At 40.1% G+C, this 20,070-nt stretch overlaps 1 protein-coding gene across 1 annotated transcript in view; it reads left to right on the top strand.

Moving 5' to 3' along the window:
* LOC128221019 (testis-expressed protein 9-like) overlaps positions 1-17,984 on the top strand; it is a 39,508-nt gene extending 21,524 nt beyond the window's left edge. The window contains exons 8-13 of the mRNA XM_052929416.1: positions 344-443; positions 9,679-9,761; positions 10,238-10,411; positions 10,570-10,704; positions 16,898-17,032; positions 17,509-17,984. Of these exons, the coding sequence (XP_052785376.1) occupies positions 344-443; positions 9,679-9,761; positions 10,238-10,411; positions 10,570-10,704; positions 16,898-17,032; positions 17,509-17,583 (702 nt within the window). The 3' untranslated portion in view covers positions 17,584-17,984. The remainder of the gene's footprint in view (positions 1-343; positions 444-9,678; positions 9,762-10,237; positions 10,412-10,569; positions 10,705-16,897; positions 17,033-17,508) is intronic.
* Positions 17,985-20,070: the final 2,086 nt, after the last annotated feature.

The following is a 20,070-nucleotide window of genomic DNA, read 5'->3' on the forward strand; positions in this document are numbered from 1 at the left end:
TGATGGCATAATACTTGTACCCAACTTTTTAAACATACTATTAAACATACATGTTCTTTATAATATTTCAAATCTAATCCCCTTGATTAAACTTCACTCATTACTAAACTCAATATAAGAACTTTGTATTGTGACACTAAGTGACAATTAAATTATCTCAAAGAAATTGTTTATGGTGTAATAATGTAATTATCTATGAACATGACCAGTACTGGCATAGTTATGCCAATTGACTTATTATGTGCCTTCAACCCCCCAACAAATTTGGTAGCATTTGGGGCCCTTATCACATCCTGTGGTGGCTCTGGATTTAAATCAGTTGGAAATAAATCTCTGTTTTCAGGACTTTTCTCTACAAAATGTGGTGGAGAATCTCGAGGGAATGGACTTGGGGGATCCACAGGATGATGTGCTTCCACAGGCTGCACATGACATAGGGGCAGGTATACAGTGTAACAATATTACTCATATACAGGTCATATGGACATGCTTCCACAGGCTGCACATGACATAGGGGCAGGTATACAGTTCAACAATATTACTCATATACAGGTCATATGGACATGCTTCCACAGGCTGCACATGGCATAGGGGCAGGTATACAGTGTAACAATATTACTAATATACAGGTCATATGGACATGCTTCCACAGGCTGCACATGACATAGGGACAGATATACAGTGTAACAATATTACTCATATACAGGTCATATGGACATGCTTCCACAGGCTGCACATGACATAGGGACAGGTATACAGTGTAACAATATTACTCATATACAGGTCATATGGACATGCTTCCACAGGCTGCACATGACATAGGGGCAGGTATACAGTGTAACAATATTACTCATATACAGGTCATATGGACATGCTTCCACAGGCTGCACATGACATAGGGGCAGGTATACAGTGTAACAATATAACCCATATACAGGTCATATGGACATGCTTCCACAGGCTGCACATGACATAGGGACAGGTATACAGTGTAACAATATTACTCATATACAGGTCATATGGACATGCTTCCACAGGCTGCACATGACATAGAGACAGGTATACAGTGTAACAATATTACCCATATACAGGTCATATGGACATGCTTCCACAGGCTGCACATGACATAGGGACAGGTATACAGTGTAACAATATTACCCATATACAGGTCATATGGACATGCTTCCACAGGCTGCACATGACATAGGGGCAGGTATACAGTGTAACAATATTACCCATATACAGGTCATATGGACATGCTTCCACAGGCTGCACATGACATAGGGGCAGGTATACAGTGTAACAATATTACCCATATACAGGTCATATGGACATGCTTCCACAGGCTGCACATGACATAGGGGCAGGTATACAGTGTAACAATATTACCCATATACAGGTCATATGGACATGCTTCCACAGGCTGCACATGACATAGGGGCAGGTATACAGTGTAACAATATTACTCATATACAGGTCATATGGACATGTTTCCACAGGCTGCACATGACACAGGGGCAGATATACAGTGTAAAAATATTACCCATATACAGGCCATATGGACATGTTTCCACAGGCTGCACATGACATAGGGGCAGGTATACAGTGGAACAATATTACTCATATACAGGTCATATGGACATGCTTCCACGGGCTGCACATGACATAGGGACAGGTATACAGTGTAAAAATATTACCCATATACAGGTCATATGGACATGCTTCCACAGGCTGCACATGACATAGGGGCAGATATACAGTGTAAAAATATTACCCATATACAGGCCATATGGACATGTTTCCACAGGCTGCACATGACATAGGGGCAGATATACAGTGTAAAAATATTACCCATATACAGGCCATATGGACATGTTTCCACAGGCTGCACATGACATAGGGGCAGGTATACAGTGGAACAATATTACTCATATACAGGTCATATGGACATGTTTCCACAGGCTGCACATGACATAGGGGCAGATATACAGTGTAAAAATATTACCCATATACAGGCCATATGGACATGTTTCCACAGGCTGCACATGACATAGGGGCAGGTATACAGTGGAACAATATTACTCATATACAGGTCATATGGACATGCTTCCACGGGCTGCACATGACATAGGGGCAGGTATACAGTGTAACAATATTACTCATATACAGGTCATATGGACATGCTTCCACAGGCTGCACATGACATAGGGGCAGGTATACAGTGTAAAAATATTACCCATATACAGGCCATATGGACATGTTTCCACAGGCTGCACATGACATAGGGGCAGGTATACAGTGTAACAATATTACCCATATACAGGTCATATGGACATGCTTCCACAGGCTGCACATGACATAGGGGCAGGTATACAGTGTAACAATATTACTCATATACAGATCATATGGACATCCTTCCACAGGCTGCACATGACATAGGGACAGGTATACAGTGTAACAATATTACCCATATACAGGTCATATGGACATGCTTCCACAGGCTGCACATGACATAGGGGCAGGTATACAGTGTAACAATATAACTCATATACAGGTCATATGGACATGCTTCCACAGGCTGCACATGACATAGGGGCAGGTATACAGTGTAACAATATTACCCATATACAGGTCATATGGACATGCTTTCACAGGCTGCACATGACATAGGGACAGGTATACAGTGTAACAATATTACCCATATACAGGTCATATGGACATGCTTCCACAGGCTGCACATGACATAGGGGCAGGTATACAGTGGACATGCTTCCACAGGCTGCACATGACATAGGGGCAGGTATACAGTGTAACAATATAACTCATATGCAGGTCATATGGACATGCTTCCACAGGCTGCACATGACATAGGGGCAGGTATACAGTGTAACAATATTACTCATATACAGGTCATATGGACATGCTTCCACAGGCTGCACATGACATAGGGGCAGGTATACAGTGTAACAATATTACCCATATACAGGTCATATGGACATGCTTCCACAGGCTGCACATGACATAGGGGCAGGTATACAGTGTAACAATATAACTCATATGCAGGTCATATGGACATGCTTCCACAGGCTGCACATGACATAGGGGCAGGTATACAGTGTAACAATATTACTCATATACAGGTCATATGGACATCCTTCCACAGGCTGCACATGACATAGGGGCAGGTATACAGTGTAACAATATTACCCATATACAGGTCATATGGACAACTTTCCACAGGCTGCAAACGACATAGGGGCAGGTATACAGTGTAAAAATATAACTAATAATATAACTCATATATAGGCCATATGGACAGCCTTCTATAGGCCACACATGAAAGAGGACAGGTATATGTCATATGGACATCTATCCACAAGTCACACACAATATTTGGGGCAGTTAAACATTGTACAATATAGTTACTGTATAGGTCATTTGTACCTCCTTCCACAAGCCAAACATGACATAGGGGGACCAGGTATACAGTGTAACAATATAGTACGTATAGGTCATTTGTACCTCCTTCCACAAGCCAAACATGACATAGGGGGACCAGGTATACAGTGTAACAATATAACTTGTATAGGTCATTTGTACCTCCTTCCACAAGCCAAACATGACATAGGGGGACCAGGTATACAGTGTAACAATATAATTCGTATAGGTCATTTGTACCTCCTTCCACAAGCCAAACATGACATAGGGGGACCAGGTATACAGTGTAACAATATAACTTGTATAGGTCATTTGTACCTCCTTCCACAAGCCAAACATGACATAGGGGGGCCAGGTATACAGTGTAACAATATAACTTGTATAGGTCATTTGTACCTCCTTCCACAAGCCAAACATGACATAGAGGGGCCAGGTATACAGTGTAACAATATAATTCGTATAGGTCATTTGTACCTCCTTCCACAAGCCAAACATGACATAGAGGGGCCAGGTATACAGTGTAACAATATAACTTGTATAGGTCATTTGTACCTCCTTCCACAAGCCAAACATGACATAGGGGGGCCAGGTATACAGTGTAACAATATAATTTGTATAGGTCATTTGTTCCTCCTTCCACAAGCCAAACATGACATAGGGGGGCCAGGTATACAGTGTAACAATATAATTCGTATAGGTCATTTGTACCTCCTTCCACAAGCCAAACATGACATAGGGGGGCCAGGTATACAGTGTAACAATATAACTTGTATAGGTCATTTGTTCCTCCTTCCACAAGCCAAACATGACATAGGGGGGCCAGGTATACAGTGTAACAATATAATTCGTATAGGTCATTTGTACCTCCTTCCACAAGCCAAACATGACATAGGGGGGCCAGGTATACAGTGTAACAATATAACTTGTATAGGTCATTTGTACCTCCTTCCACAAGCCAAACATGACATAGATGGGCAAGGTATACAGTGAAACAATATAACTTGTATAGGTCATTTGTTCCTCCTTCCACAAGCCAAACATGACATAGGGGGGCCAGGTATACAGTGTAACAATATAATTCGTATAGGTCATTTGTACCTCCTTCCACAAGCCAAACATGACATAGGGGGGCCAGGTATACAGTGTAACAATATAACTTGTATAGGTCATTTGTTCCTCCTTCCACAAGCCAAACATGACATAGGGGGGCCAGATATACAGTGTAACAATATAATTTGTATAGGTCATTTGTTCCTCCTTCCACAAGCCAAACATGACATAGGGGGGCCAGGTATACAGTGTAACAATATAATTCGTATAGGTCATTTGTACCTCCTTCCACAAGCCAAACATGACATAGGGGGGCCAGGTATACAGTGTAACAATATAACTTGTATAGGTCATTTGTACCTCCTTCCACAAGCCAAACATGACATAGATGGGCAAGGTATACAGTGAAACAATATAACTTGTATAGGTCATTTGTTCCTCCTTCCACAAGCCAAACATGACATAGGGGGGCCAGGTATACAGTGTAACAATATAATTCGTATAGGTCATTTGTACCTCCTTCCACAAGCCAAACATGACATAGGGGGGCCAGGTATACAGTGTAACAATATAACTTGTATAGGTCATTTGTTCCTCCTTCCACAAGCCAAACATGACATAGGGGGGCCAGATATACAGTGTAACAATATAACCCATATAGGCTACACAAGCCACACACAATGTAGAAACAGGTATATAGTGAAAAATTATAACTCATATAAGCTATATGGACATGCTGCCATAAGCTGCACCTGACATGGGGGCAGGTATACAGTGTAACAATATACATGTATATCATATAGGCCGTATTGGCATGCTTTCACAAGCCACACACAATGTAGGAACATATATAAAGTTTATGAATATAACTCATATATGCGATGTGGACATGCTTCAAAAAACTGAATGAGACATAGAGGCAGGTACAGTTTTAATAATATATTTTATTTATAGGCCATATGTGTGTATAACAGTGGAGCCATGTGTATATTACAGATTAGCCATGTGTATGAGGGCCATTCATTATTTTTTATAAATTGTGCATAAAACATTTATTACAGGTTATTATTATATTTATGCACATCAGAGAAATCATAAGAATCTGTTCTCTTTTGGTGCTAACTGTCAATCAGATACGTTGTTGTGCATGTGTTAGATTTTAAAATAGGTGAGGAAGAGTAAGGCGGCATAACCCTATGACGTCAAATGGCGGTGTTTTCTATTGTGCAAAAACACCATTATTCACCTTTGAAATTTATAGAGTTATTTTGTTCAAGAGTGAATATGTTTTGACTTTAAAGTTTAAAATGCCATATATAGCAAAATAAACATCAGAAAGTTACATCAACCATGTGGTTTCCTTTTTAAAAAGACAGCATGTTTGTATATTAAGCACACCTCACTGAGATAATGTCGTTATCTCATGTTTTGCAATTTGAAATTTAGGTTGTCATTTGTTGATGTAAAAAAAGCAGCAAATTGCTATGACAACTTCTTATTGTAACATTAAATGAATATATAACTGTCCACGCTGCACCTATATGTAATTTTAGAGCACTTTTAAACAGAAAACTTTACAGAAAGGAGAATTTTATGAATAATTGTAAAGATTGTACAGTTTTACCATGTGTAGATTGCAGTCAAGCCATGTGCAGATTACAATCAAGTCATGTGTGTATCATAGTTTAGCCATGTGTAGATTACAGTCAAGTCATGTGTAGATTACAGTCAAGTCATGTGAAGATTACAGTCGAATCATGTGTAGATTACAGTCAAGTCATGTGTAGATTACAGTCAAGTCATGTGTAGATTACAGTCAAGCCATGTGCAGATTACAGTCAAGTCATGTGTAGATTACAGTCAAGTCATGTGTAGATTACAGTCAAGTCATGTGTAGATTACAGTCAAGTCATGTGTAGATTACAATCAAGTCATGTGAAGATTACAGTCAAGTCATGTGCAGATTACAGTCGAATCATGTGTAGATTACAGTCAAGTCATGTGAAGATTACAGTCAAGTCATGTGCAGATTACAGTCGAATCATGTGTAGATTACAGTCAAGTCATGTGTAGATTACAGTCAAGTCATGTGTAGATTACAGTCAAGCCATGTGAAGATTACAGTCAAGTCATGTGTAGATTACAATCAAGCCATGTGAAGATTACAGTCAAGTCATGTGCAGATTACAGTCAAGCCATGTGAAGATTACAGTCAAGTCATGTGCAGATTACAGTCAAGCCATGTGTAGATTACAGTCAAGCCATGTGAAGATTACAGTCAAGTCATGTGCAGATTACAATCAAGCCATGTGTAGATTACAGTCAAGCCATGTGAAGATTACAATCAAGTCATGTGCAGATTACAGTCAAGCCATGTGAAGATTACAGTAAGTCATGTGCAGATTACAGTCAAGCCATGTGTAGATTACAGTCAAGCCATGTGAAGATTACAGTCAAGTCATGTAAAGATTACAATCAAGCCATGTGTAGATTACAGTCAAGCCATGTGAAGATTACAGTCAAGCCATGTGAAGATTACAATCAAGTCATGTGCAGATTACAATCAAGCCATGTGTAGATTACAGTCAAGCCATGTGAAGATTACAATCAAGTCATGTGCAGATTACAGTCAAGTCATGTGTAGATTACAGTCAAGCCATGTGTAGATTACAGTCAAGCCATGTGAAGATTACAGTCAAGTCATGTGCAGATTACAGTCAAGCCATGTGTAGATTACAGTTAAGCCATGTGTAGATTACAATCAAGTCATGTGCAGAATACAGTCAAGCCATGTGTAGATTACAGTCAAGCCATGTGAAGATTACAGTCAAGTCATGTAAAGATTACAATCAAGCCATGTGTAGATTACAGTCAAGCCATGTGAAGATTACAATCAAGTCATGTGTAGATAACAATCAAGCCATGTGAAGATTACAGTCAAGTCATGTGCAGATTACAGTCAAGCCATGTGAAGATTACAGTCAAGTCATGTGCATATTACAGTCAAGCCATGTGAAGATTACAGTCAAGCCATGTGAAGATTACAATCAAGCCATGTGTAGATTACAATCAAGCCATGTGAAGATTACAATCAAGTCATGTGTAGATTACAATCAAGCCATGTGAAGATTACAGTCAAGTCATGTGCAGATTACAGTCAAGTCATGTGTAGATTACAGTCTAGCCATGTGTGTATCACATTTTAGCCATGTGTAGATTACAGTCAAGCCATGTGTGTAGATTACAATCAAGCCATGTGTGTAGATTACAGTCAAGCCATGTGTGTAGATTACAGTCAAGCCATGTGTGTATCACATTTTAGCCATGTGTAGATTACAGTCAAGCCATGTGTAGATTACAATCAAGCCATGTGAAGATTACAGTCAAGTCATGTGCAGATTACAATCAAGTCATGTGAAGATTACAGTCAAGTCATGTGTAGATTACAGTCAAGTCATGTGTAGATTACAGTCTAGCCATGTGTGTATCACATTTTAGCCATGTGTAGATTACAGTCAAGCCATGTGTGTAGATTAAAGTCAAACGATATGTAGATTACAGTCAAGTCATGTGTAGATTACAGTCTACCATGTGTACTTTACAGTCAAGCCATGTGTAGATTACAGTCAAGCCATGTGTAGATTACAGTTTAGCCATGTATAGATTTCAGTCAAGTCATGTGTAGATTACAGTCAAGCCAGGTGTAGATTACAGTCAAGTCATGTGAAGATTACAGTCAAGCCTTGTGTAGATTACAGTCAAGTCATGCGAAGATTACAGTCAAGTCATGTGTAGATTTCAGTCAAGTCATGTGTAGATTACTGTCAAGTCATGTGAAGATTACAGTCAAGCCATGTGTAGATTACAGTTAAGCCATGTGTAGATTACAGTTAAGTCATGTAAAGATTACAGTCAAGTCATGTAAAGATTACAGTCAAGTCATGTGAAGATTACAGTCAAGTCATGTGAAGATTACAGTCAAGTCATGTGAAGATTACAGTCAAGTCATGTGTAGATTACAGTCAAGTCATGTGAAGATTACAGTCAAGCCTTGTGTAGATTACAGTCAAGTCATGCGAAGATTACAGTCAAGCCATGTGTAGATTTCAGTCAAGACTAGTGTAGATTACTGTCAAATCATGTGAAGATTACAGTCAAGCCATGTGTAGATTACGGTTAAGCCATGTGTAGATTACAGTTAAGTCATGTAAAGATTACAGTCAAGTCATGTGCAGATTACAGTCAAGCCATGTGTAGATAACAGTTAAGCCATGTGTAGATTACAGTTAAGTCATGTAAAGATTACAGTCAAGTCATGTGCAGATTACAGTCAAGCCATGTGCAGATTACAGTTAAGTCATGTAAAGATTACAGTCAAGTCATGTGCAGATTACAGTCAAGCCATGTGTAGATAACAGTCAAGCCATGTGTTGATTACAGTTAAGTCATGTAAAGATTACAGTCAAGTCATGTGAAGATTACAGTTAAGCCATGTGTAGATAACAGTTAAGCCATGTGTAGATTACAGTCAAGCCATGTGTAGATTACAGTCAAGCCATGTGTACATTACAGTCAAGCCATGTGTAGATTACAGTCATGTCATGTGAAGATTACAGTCAAGCCATGTGTAGATTCCAGTCAAGCAATGTGTCGATTACAGTTAAGCCATGTGTAGAAAACAGTTAAGCCATGTGTAGATTACAGTCAAGCCATGTGTAGATTACAGTCAAGCCATGTGTACATTACAGTCAAGCCATGTGTAGATTACAGTCATGTCATGTGAAGATTACAGTCAAGCCATCTGTAGATTACAGTCAAGTCATCTGTAGATTACAGTCAAGCAATGTGTCGATTACAGTTAAGCCATGTGTAGATAACAGTTAAGCCATGTGTAGATTACAGTCAAGCCATGTGTAGATTACAGTCAAGCCATGTGTACATTACAGTCAAGCCATGTGTAGATTACAGTCATGTCATGTGAAGATTACAGTCAAGTCATCTGTAGATTACAGTCAAGTCATCTGTAGATTACAGTCTAGCCATGTGTGTATTACAGTTTAGCCATGTGTGTATTACAGTTTAGCCATATGTAGAGTACAGTTTAGCCATATGTTAATTACAATAAAGCCATGTGTAGATTACAGTCTAGCCATGTGTCGATTACAGTCAAGCCATGTGTGTATGTTACAGAGGCCCAGATCCGATTCCTGAAGGCAAAGCTGCGAGTAATGCAGGAGGAGATGGATCGTCTTGCACAAGACATCAACAAGAAGGTACAAAAGTGATTTTCCTCAATATACCATTTTCTACTAGGAATTAGACTTATGTCAGTATCAGCATGTGTACCATTGGAGCTTAAAAGTACACCTCAGGCCTTTATCTACGGACAAACCTATTGTATGTTCCATCATAAATGCTGATTATGGTCTTCCTTGATTTTTCTAATAATGATAAAGGTAAAACATACCAAGGGTCTCTCTCAAATACGAACATTTAAGAGTATCCCAGTTTTGTTGAGTTTACTCACTATCTCCCTCCTTGTTGGCACATGATGAGTGAGGGAGTAGTTCTATCACTCTTGTTTATTCAATAGGTCTCGTCACACACAATTCTTTCAGCAAAGCACATTGATTGATAAAAAGCATTTGAATTTATATGCTTATTGGTGACTTTCAGTGTTTGTAGAAGATCTTTTGAAGAATTATGCTGTGAATATATCTAATAACTAGTTACACTGCTCCCTTGACAGGAGGAGGAGACTAGTGGGTACAGTGTGCGTGTGAAGGAGTTGGAGGAGGAAAGGGGACGTCTCACACGAACTGGGGCCGCTCAGACAGCACAGATTGACAAGTATAAAACGATAGCTGATGACAGTAGGGCCAAGGCAGACAGCCTCGAAACACAGCTCATTGCTACCAAGAAAGTAATGTTACAACTTCACTCCATAATACTTATCTCATTACCATAATGTACTAGTATGTTACTCTTCTAACAAATGTTTCATGCCAACAACATTTAGTTATGACTGCGGACATCAGAATTTAATACCCACTAGATATCATCCCCTTAATTCTCCCCCAGGAGCTGGATGGAATGAAGCGCACCCAGAAGCAGGCAGCGACCACCCAGGGGGCTACAGAGGTGCGGCTGAATCGTGCCCTGGAGGAGATAGAGAGACTCAAGGAGCAGCTGTCACGGGCCAAGACTTCATCTAGAGTAGGCACTCTCTTACACACTCTCGTTTGATTGGATTTTTTTACTTTGTAAATGATTTAGATGGATTCAACGTTGATTTACTTGTATAATTTGTGGAAGTACTGAATGACATTGGTGCGAGCAGGCTATGTATTTTTCTGTTGTTCTATTGACTAACGTCTAGGCCATCAGGCATTGTATATTACTGTGGTAGTTACTAGTACTTACTGATGCTGAGGCCAGCAGGCATTGTATATTTCTGTGGTAGTTACTAGTACTTACTGATGCTGAGGCCAGCAGGCATTGTATATTTCTGTGGTAGTTACTAATACTTACTGATGCTGAGGCCAGCAGGCATTGTATATTTCTGTGGTAGTTACTAATACTTACTGATGCTGAGGCCAGCAGGCATTGTATATTTTTGTGGTAGTTACTAGTACTAACTGATGCTGAGGCCAGCAGGCATTGTATATTTCTGTGGTAGTTACTAGTACTTACTGATGCTGAGGCCAGCAGGCATTGTATATTTCTGTGGTAGTTACTAATACTTACTGATGCTGAGGCCAGCAGGCATTGTATATTTTTGTGGTAGTTACTAGTACTAACTGATGCTGAGGCCAGCAGGCATTGTATATTTCTGTGGTAGTTACTAGTACTAACTGATGCTGAGGCCAGCAGGCATTGTATATTTTTGTGGTAGTTACTAGTACTTACTGATGCTGAGGCCAGCAGGCATTGTATATTTCTGTGGTAGTTACTAATACTTACTGATGCTGAGGCCAGCAGGCATTGTATATTTTTGTGGTAGTTACTAGTACTAACTGATGCTGAGGCCAGCAGGCATTGTATATTTCTGTGGTAGTTACTAGTACTTACTGATGCTGAGGCCAGCAGGCATTGTATATTTTTGTGGTAGTTACTAGTACTTACTGATGCTGAGGCCAGCAGGCATTGTATATTTTTGTGGTAGTTACTAGTACTTACTGATGCTGAGGCCAGCAGGCATTGTATATTTCTGTGGTAGTTACTAGTACTTACTGATGCTGAGGCCAGCAGGCATTGTATATTTCTGTGGTAGTTACTAGTACTAACTGATGCTGAGGCCAGCAGGCATTGTATATTTCTGTGGTAGTTACTAATACTTACTGATGCTGAGGCCAGCAGGCATTGTATATTTCTGTGGTAGTTACTAGTACTTACTGATGCTGAGGCCAGCAGGCATTGTATATTTTTGTGGTAGTTACTAATACTTACTGATGCTGAGGCCAGCAGGCATTGTATATTTCTGTGGTAATACTGACTGACGTTGATGCCAGCAAGCATTGTATATTTCTGTGGTAATACTGACTGACGTTGAGGCCAGCAAGCATTGTATATTTCTGTGGTAATACTGACTAACGTTGAGGCCAGCAAGCATTGTTTATTTCTGTGGTAATACTGACTGACATTGAGGCCAGCAAGCATTGTATATTTCTGTGGTAATACTGACTTACGTTGAGGCCAGCAGCATTGTATATTTCTGTGGTAGTTACTAGTACTTACTGATGCTGAGGCCAGCAGGCATTGTATATTTTTGTGGTAGTTACTAGTACTTACTGATGCTGAGCCCAGCAGGCATTGTATATTTCTGTGGTAGTTACTAGTACTTACTGATGCTTAGGCCAGCAGGCATTGTATATTTCTGTGGTAGTTACTAGTACTAACTGATGCTGAGGCCAGCAGGCATTGTATATTTCTGTGGTAGTTACTAGTACTTACTGATGCTGAGGCCAGCAGGCATTGTATATTTCTGTGGTAGTTACTAATACTTACTGATGCTGAGGCCAGCAGGCATTGTATATTTCTGTGGTAGTTACTAATACTTACTGATGCTGAGGCCAGCAGGCATTGTATATTTCTGTGGTAGTTACTAGTACTAACTGATGCTGAGGCCAGCAGGCATTGTATATTTTTGTGGTAGTTACTAGTACTTACTGATGCTGAGGCCAGCAGGCATTGTATATTTCTGTGGTAGTTACTAGTACTTACTGATGCTGAGGCCAGCAGGCATTGTATATTTCTGTGGTAGTTACTAGTACTTACTGATGCTGAGGCCAGCAGGCATTGTATATTTTTGTGGTAGTTACTAGTACTTACTGATGCTGAGGCCAGCAGGCATTGTATATTTTTGTGGTAGTTACTAGTACTTACTGATGCTGAGGCCAGCAGGCATTGTATATTTCTGTGGTAGTTACTAGTACTTACTGATGCTGAGGCCAGCAGGCATTGTATATTTCTGTGGTAGTTACTAGTACTAACTGATGCTGAGGCCAGCAGGCATTGTATATTTTTGTGGTAGTTACTAGTACTTACTGATGCTGAGGCCAGCAGGCATTGTATATTTTTGTGGTAGTTACTAGTACTTACTGATGCTGAGGCCAGCAGGCATTGTATATTTTTGTGGTAGTTACTAATACTTACTGATGCTGAGGCCAGCAGGCATTGTATATTTCTGTGGTAGTTACTAGTACTAACTGATGCTGAGGCCAGCAGGCATTGTATATTTCTGTGGTAGTTACTAGTACTAACTGATGCTGAGGCCAGCAGGCATTGTATATTTTTGTGGTAGTTACTAATACTAACTGATGCTGAGGCCAGCAGGCATTGTATATTTCTGTGGTAGTTACTAGTACTTACTGATGCTGAGGCCAGCAGGCATTGTATATTTCTGTGGTAGTTACTAATACTAACTGATGCTGAGGCCAGCAGGCATTGTATATTTTTGTGGTAGTTACTAGTACTTACTGATGCTGAGGCCAGCAGGCATTGTATATTTTTGTGGTAGTTACTAATACTTACTGATGCTGAGGCCAGCAGGCATTGTATATTTTTGTGGTAGTTACTAGTACTAACTGATGCTGAGGCCAGCAGGCATTGTATATTTCTGTGGTAGTTACTAGTACTAACTGATGCTGAGGCCAGCAGGCATTGTATATTTCTGTGGTAGTTACTAGTACTAACTGATGCTGAGGCCAGCAGGCATTGTATATTTTTGTGGTAGTTACTAGTACTTACTGATGCTGAGGCCAGCAGGCATTGTATATTTTTGTGGTAGTTACTAGTACTTACTGATGCTGAGGCCAGCAGGCATTGTATATTTCTGTGGTAGTTACTAGTACTAACTGATGCTGAGGCCAGCAGGCATTGTATATTTCTGTGGTAGTTACTAGTACTTACTGATGCTGAGGCCAGCAGGCATTGTATATTTCTGTGGTAGTTACTAATACTTACTGATGCTGAGGCCAGCAGGCATTGTATATTTCTGTGGTAATACTGACTTACTTTAAGGCAAGCAAGCATTGTATATGTCTGTGGTAATACTGACTGACGTTGAGGCCAGCAAGCATTGTATATTTCTGTGGTAATACTGACTTACGTTGAGGCCAGCAGCATTGTATATTTCTGTGGTAATACTGACTGACGTTGAGGCCAGCAAGCATTGTATATTTCTGTGGTAATACTGACTGAGGTTGAGGTCAGCAGCATTGTATATTTCTGTGGTAATGCTGACTGAGGTTGAGGCCAGCAGCATTGTATATTTCTGTGGTAATACTGACTGAGGTTGAGGCCAGCAGCATTGTATATTTCTGTGGTAATACTGACTGAGGTTGAGGCCAACAAGCATTGTATATTTCTGTGGTAATACTGACTTACGTTGAGGCCAGCAGCATTGTATATTTCTGTGGTAATACTGACTGAGGTTGAGGCCAGCAGCATTGTATATTTCTGTGGTAATGCTGACTGAGGTTGAGGCCAGCAGCATTGTATATTTCTGTGGTAATACTGACTTACGTTGAGGCCAGCAGCATTGTATATTTCTGTGGTAATACTGACTTAAGTTGAGGCCAGCAGCATTGTATATTTCTGTGGTAATACTGACTGACATTGAGGCCAGCAGCATTGTATATTTCTGTGGTAATACTGACTGACGTTGAGGCCAGCAAGCATTGTATATTTCTGTGGTAATACTGACTTACTTTGAGACCAGCAAGCATTGTATATTTCTGTGGTAATACTGACTGACGTTGAGGCCAGCAAGCATTGTATATTTCTGTGGTAATGCTGACTGAGGTTGAGGCCAGCAGCATTGTATATTTCTGTGGTAATACTGACTGAGGTTGAGGCCAGCAGCATTGTATATTTCTGTGGTAATACTGACTGAGGTTGAGGCCAACAAGCATTGTATATTTCTGTGGTAATACTGACTGAGGTTGAGGCCAACAAGCATTGTATATTTCTGTGGTAATACTGACTGAGGTTGAGGCCAGCAGCATTGTATATTTCTGTGGTAATGCTGACTGAGGTTGAGGCCAGCAGCATTGTATATTTCTGTGGTAATACTGACTTACGTTGAGGCCAGCAGCATTGTATATTTCTGTGGTAATACTGACTTAAGTTGAGGCCAGCAGCATTGTATATTTCTGTGGTAATACTGACTGACATTGAGGCCAGCAGCATTGTATATTTCTGTGGTAATACTGACTGACGTTGAGGCCAGCAAGCATTGTATATTTCTGTGGTAATACTGACTTACTTTGAGACCAGCAAGCATTGTATATTTCTGTGGTAATACTGACTGACGTTGAGGCCAGCAAGCATTGTATATTTCTGTGGTAATACTGACTTACGTTGAGGCCAGCAGCATTGTATATGTCTGTGGTAATACTGACTGAAGTTGAGGCCAGCAAGCATTGTATATTTCTGTGGTAATACTGACTGAGGTTGAGGCCAGCAGCATTGTATTTTTCTGTGGTAATACTGACTTACGTTGAGGCCAGCAAGCATTGTATATTTCTGTGGTAATACTGACTGAGGTTGAGGCCAGCAGCATTGTATATATCTGTGGTAATGCTGACTGAGGTTGAGGCCAGCAGCATTGTACATTTCTGTGGTAATACTGACTTACGTTGAGGCCAGCAGCATTGTATATTTCTGTGGTAATACTGACTTACGTTGAGGCCAGCAGCATTGTATATTTCTGTGGTAATACTGACTGACGTTGATGCCAGCAGCATTTTATATTTCTGTGGTAATACTGACTGACGTTGAGGCCAGCAGCATTGTATATTTCTGTGGTAATACTGACTGACATTGATGCCAGCAAGCATTGTATATTTCTGTAGTAATACTGACTGACGTTGAGGCCAGCAAGCATTGTATATTTCTGTGGTAATACTGACTTACGTTGAGGCCAGCAAGCATTTTATATTTCTGTGGTAATACTGACTGAGGTTGAGGCCAGCAGCATTGTATATTTCTCTGGTAATACTGACTGACGTTGAGGCCAGCAGCATTTTATATTTCTGTGGTAATACTGACTGACGTTGAGGCCAGCAAGCATTGTATATTTCTGTGGTAATACTGACTGAGGTTGCGGCCAGCAGCATTGTATATTTCTGTGGTAATACTGACTTACGTTGAGGCCAGCAGCATTTTATATTTCTGTGGTATTACTGACTGACGTTGAGGCCAGCAAGCATTGTATATTTCTGTGGTAATACTGACTGACTTTGAGGCCAGCAGCATTGTATATTTCTGTGGTAATACTGACTGACGTTGAGGCCAGCAAGCATTGTATATTTCTGTGGTAATACTGACTGAGGTTGCGGCCAGCAGCATTGTATATTTCTGTGGTAATACTGACTGTGGTTGAGGCCAGCAGCATTGTATATTTCTGTGGTAATACTGACTGACGTTGAGGCCAGCAGCATTGCAGGGTATGGAGGACGAAAGGGGACGTCTCACGCGGACTGCGGCTGCCCAGACAGTACAGATTGACAAGTACAAGACGATAGCAGTTGACAGCAGGGCCAAAGCAAACCGCCTTGAAACACAGCTCATTGCTACCAAGTTTCTGTGGTAGTACTGACTGACATTGAGGCCAGCAGGCATTGTATATTTCTGTGGAAGTTCTGACTGACGTGAATGCCAGAGGGCATTGTTTATTTCTGTGGAAGTACTTTTTAATACTGAGATTGAGGCCAGTAGGGGGTGTATTTTTCTGTGGTAGTACTGACTGACATTGATGCAAGCAGGTGATGCTTTTGGTAGTGCTGACTGACATTAATGCAAGTATGCAGTGTATATTTGTAATGGGGAAATAGTATTTCACATGGACTACAAAATAGCATTTCAAATCAAATCTCAAATCAATTAAACATGCTAAATTTGCCAGGAATCATCCGACTCGGAGAAGCGACGGGTTGACCAGCTGGTGGCAGATAACAAGCGGCTAGAGAAACAGAAGAATGAGCTCATGGCTGGCTTCAAGAAACAACTTAAACTCATAGACATTCTCAAACGACAGAAGGTATTCATTCCACACATTAGATGACATCAATAAGCCTTTGATTTTTAATATATTGAAGGATATATGTTGCCATATAATAATTGCAGGTGAAAGTTAATGGACAGTATAAAATATTTCTTGTTCTAAGGAACAAAGCTGGGCCCCGTTTAATAATGGATGGAAGTTCAAGCTAAAAGGTTCTAAGTCAGTAGGAACTACGCCAGTGGCGACAAGTTACTGTTTTCTTCTCTTCAACTGTGTATTCAACCTCAAATCTGGCTTAAGTTTTTAAAGGTGTTTTATTGCAACATAATTACACATTACGACTTAGATCCCGAAATCTCAAGGACATGATTTTTTCATCGAAATTGTTTGCCATAGAAAATACATGTAAGAGCATATCAGAGGATTCACATCCCTTTAACAGAAAGTTGCACTTGTTGAGTACATTGTTAATAAGAAGTTAACAATTCCTAACTATTTCTGTTGTATGTTAGATGCACATTGAGGCTGCCAAGATGCTGTCATTTTCTGAAGAAGAGTTTGTCAAGGCACTGGAGTGGGGGAGTTGAGCTGAGTGGGGTCATGCAGTGAGCTCTGCAGAGTTGATTTGTGTGTGACAGGTTGAGGAGCATGTAACAGACTTGCTGTATGTCCAGCAACATACAGGTGCTCTGTGTGTGCCTTATGTTGCAACTGGTAATGCAAGGATCTATTCCTGTGTCATTACTAAACTGTGTCATGCATCGATCTGACAGATTATCTTGAATAAAAAGAAGATTTATGGTGTAGGATAAACATAAGTGCGGCATTGCATTTGTCAACTTTACTGGATTTATTTTGTATTTAATCATGGCAGTCATTCCATGTATCATATATTGTCTCAATTAAACTCTTCAACAACTAAAACGTGTTAGCAGTGAATATATTTATTTAATGACATCATATACAGAAAATTACATAATATTTAATATTTGGTGTTGTTTATTTATAGAGGTTGTTATATTTACAAGAATAAAAATAGAATGGACTGGAAGCTTTCCAGTGTTTGAAAGTCTAATAACAAATTATGAAGATGAAGTTTTAGTTCCACAGACATAAAAAACAAGGTTTCACACACATAACAAGGTCTCACACACATAACAAACAGGGTTTTACAGACATGACAAACAAGGTTTCACACACATAAACAAGGTTTCACAAACATAAAAAAACAGGGTTTCACACACATAACATGGTTTCACAGACACAACAAACAAGGTTTCACAGTCATAACAAACAGGGTTTCACAGACATAAACAAGGTTCCACAAACATAACAAACAAGGATCAACAGACATGAACAAGGTTTCACAGTCATAACAAACAAGGTTTCACAGTCATAACAATCAAGGTTTCACAGTCATAGCAAACAAAGTTTCACAGACATAATAAACAAGGTTTCACATACATAATATGCCAAATTTGCAGACAAAACATACAGGGTTCCACAGACTTGGCATACAAGGATCTGTAGACATAGCATACAGGGATCTGCAAACATAACATACAGGGATCTGCAGACAAAGCATACAGGGATCTGCAGACATAGCATACAGGGATCTGCAGACTATACATACAGGGATCTGCAGACATAGCATACAGGGACCTGCAGACAATACATGCAGAGATCTGCAAACATAGCATACAGGGATCTGCAGACATAGCAAATAGGGGTCTGCAGACATAGCATATAGGGACCTGCGGACATAGCATACAAGGATCTGCAAACATAGCATACAGGGATCTCCAGGCATAGCATACAGGGTTCAACAGACTCAGCATACAGGGATCTGCAGACATAACATACAGGGATCTGCAAACATAGCATACAGGGATCTCCAGGCATAGCATACAGGGTTCAACAGACATAGCATACAGGGATCTGCAGACATAACATACAGGGATCTGCAAACATAACATACAGGGAACTACAGACGATACATACAGGGATCTGCAGACATAGCATACAGGGATCTGCAGACTTAGCATTCAAGGATCTACAGATATTACATACAATGATCTGCAGACATAAAATACAGGGATCTGCAGACAATAAATACAGAGATCTACAGACATAGTATTCAGGGATCTGAAGACAATACATACAGGGACCTGCAGACATAGCATACAGGGATCTGCAGACATTATATACAGGGATCTTACTAAATTCCACAGACACAATATACACAGTTCTGCTGACATAAAACACAAGATCCACCCTTCTTCATATCAACGCTTCATAAATGCCATTTCTTGTCTGATATCCTGAAGACCTCCTTCATAGCAACGCCTTATGAATGCCATTTCTTGTCTGATATCCTGAAGACCTCCTTCATAGCAACGCCTTATGAATGCCATTTCTTGTCTAATATCCTGAAGACCTCCTTCATAGCAACGCCTTATGAATGCCATTTCTTGTCTGATATCCTGAAGACCTCCTTCATAGCAACGCCTTATGAATGCCATTTCTTGTCTAATATCCTGAAGACCTCCTTCATAGCAACGCCTTATGAATGCCATTTCTTGTCTAATATCCTGAAGACCTCTTTCATAGCAACGCCTTATGAATGCCATTTCTTGTCTAATATCCTGAAGACCTCCTTCATAGCAACGCCTTATGAATGCCATTTCTTGTCTAATATCCTGAAGACCTCCTTCATAGCAACGCCTTATGAATGCCATTTCTTGTCTGATTTCCTGAAGACCTCCTTCATAGCAACACCTCATGAATGCCTTATGAATGCCATTTCTGGTCTGATATCCTGAAGACCTTCTTCATAGCAACGCATCATGAATGCCATTTCTTGTCTAATATCCTGAAGACCTCCTTCATAGCAACGCCTAATGAATGCCATTTCTTGTCTAATATCCTGAAGACCTCCTTCATAGCAACGCCTTATGAATGCCATTTCTTGTCTGATTTCCTGAAGACCTCCTTCATAGCAACACCTCATGAATGCCTTATGAATGCCATTTCTTGTCTAATATCCTGAAGACCTCCTTCATAGCAACGCCTTA

Source organism: Mya arenaria, chromosome 16 (assembly GCF_026914265.1).
Source record: "Mya arenaria isolate MELC-2E11 chromosome 16, ASM2691426v1".
Taxonomy (NCBI): Eukaryota; Metazoa; Mollusca; class Bivalvia; order Myida; family Myidae; genus Mya; species Mya arenaria.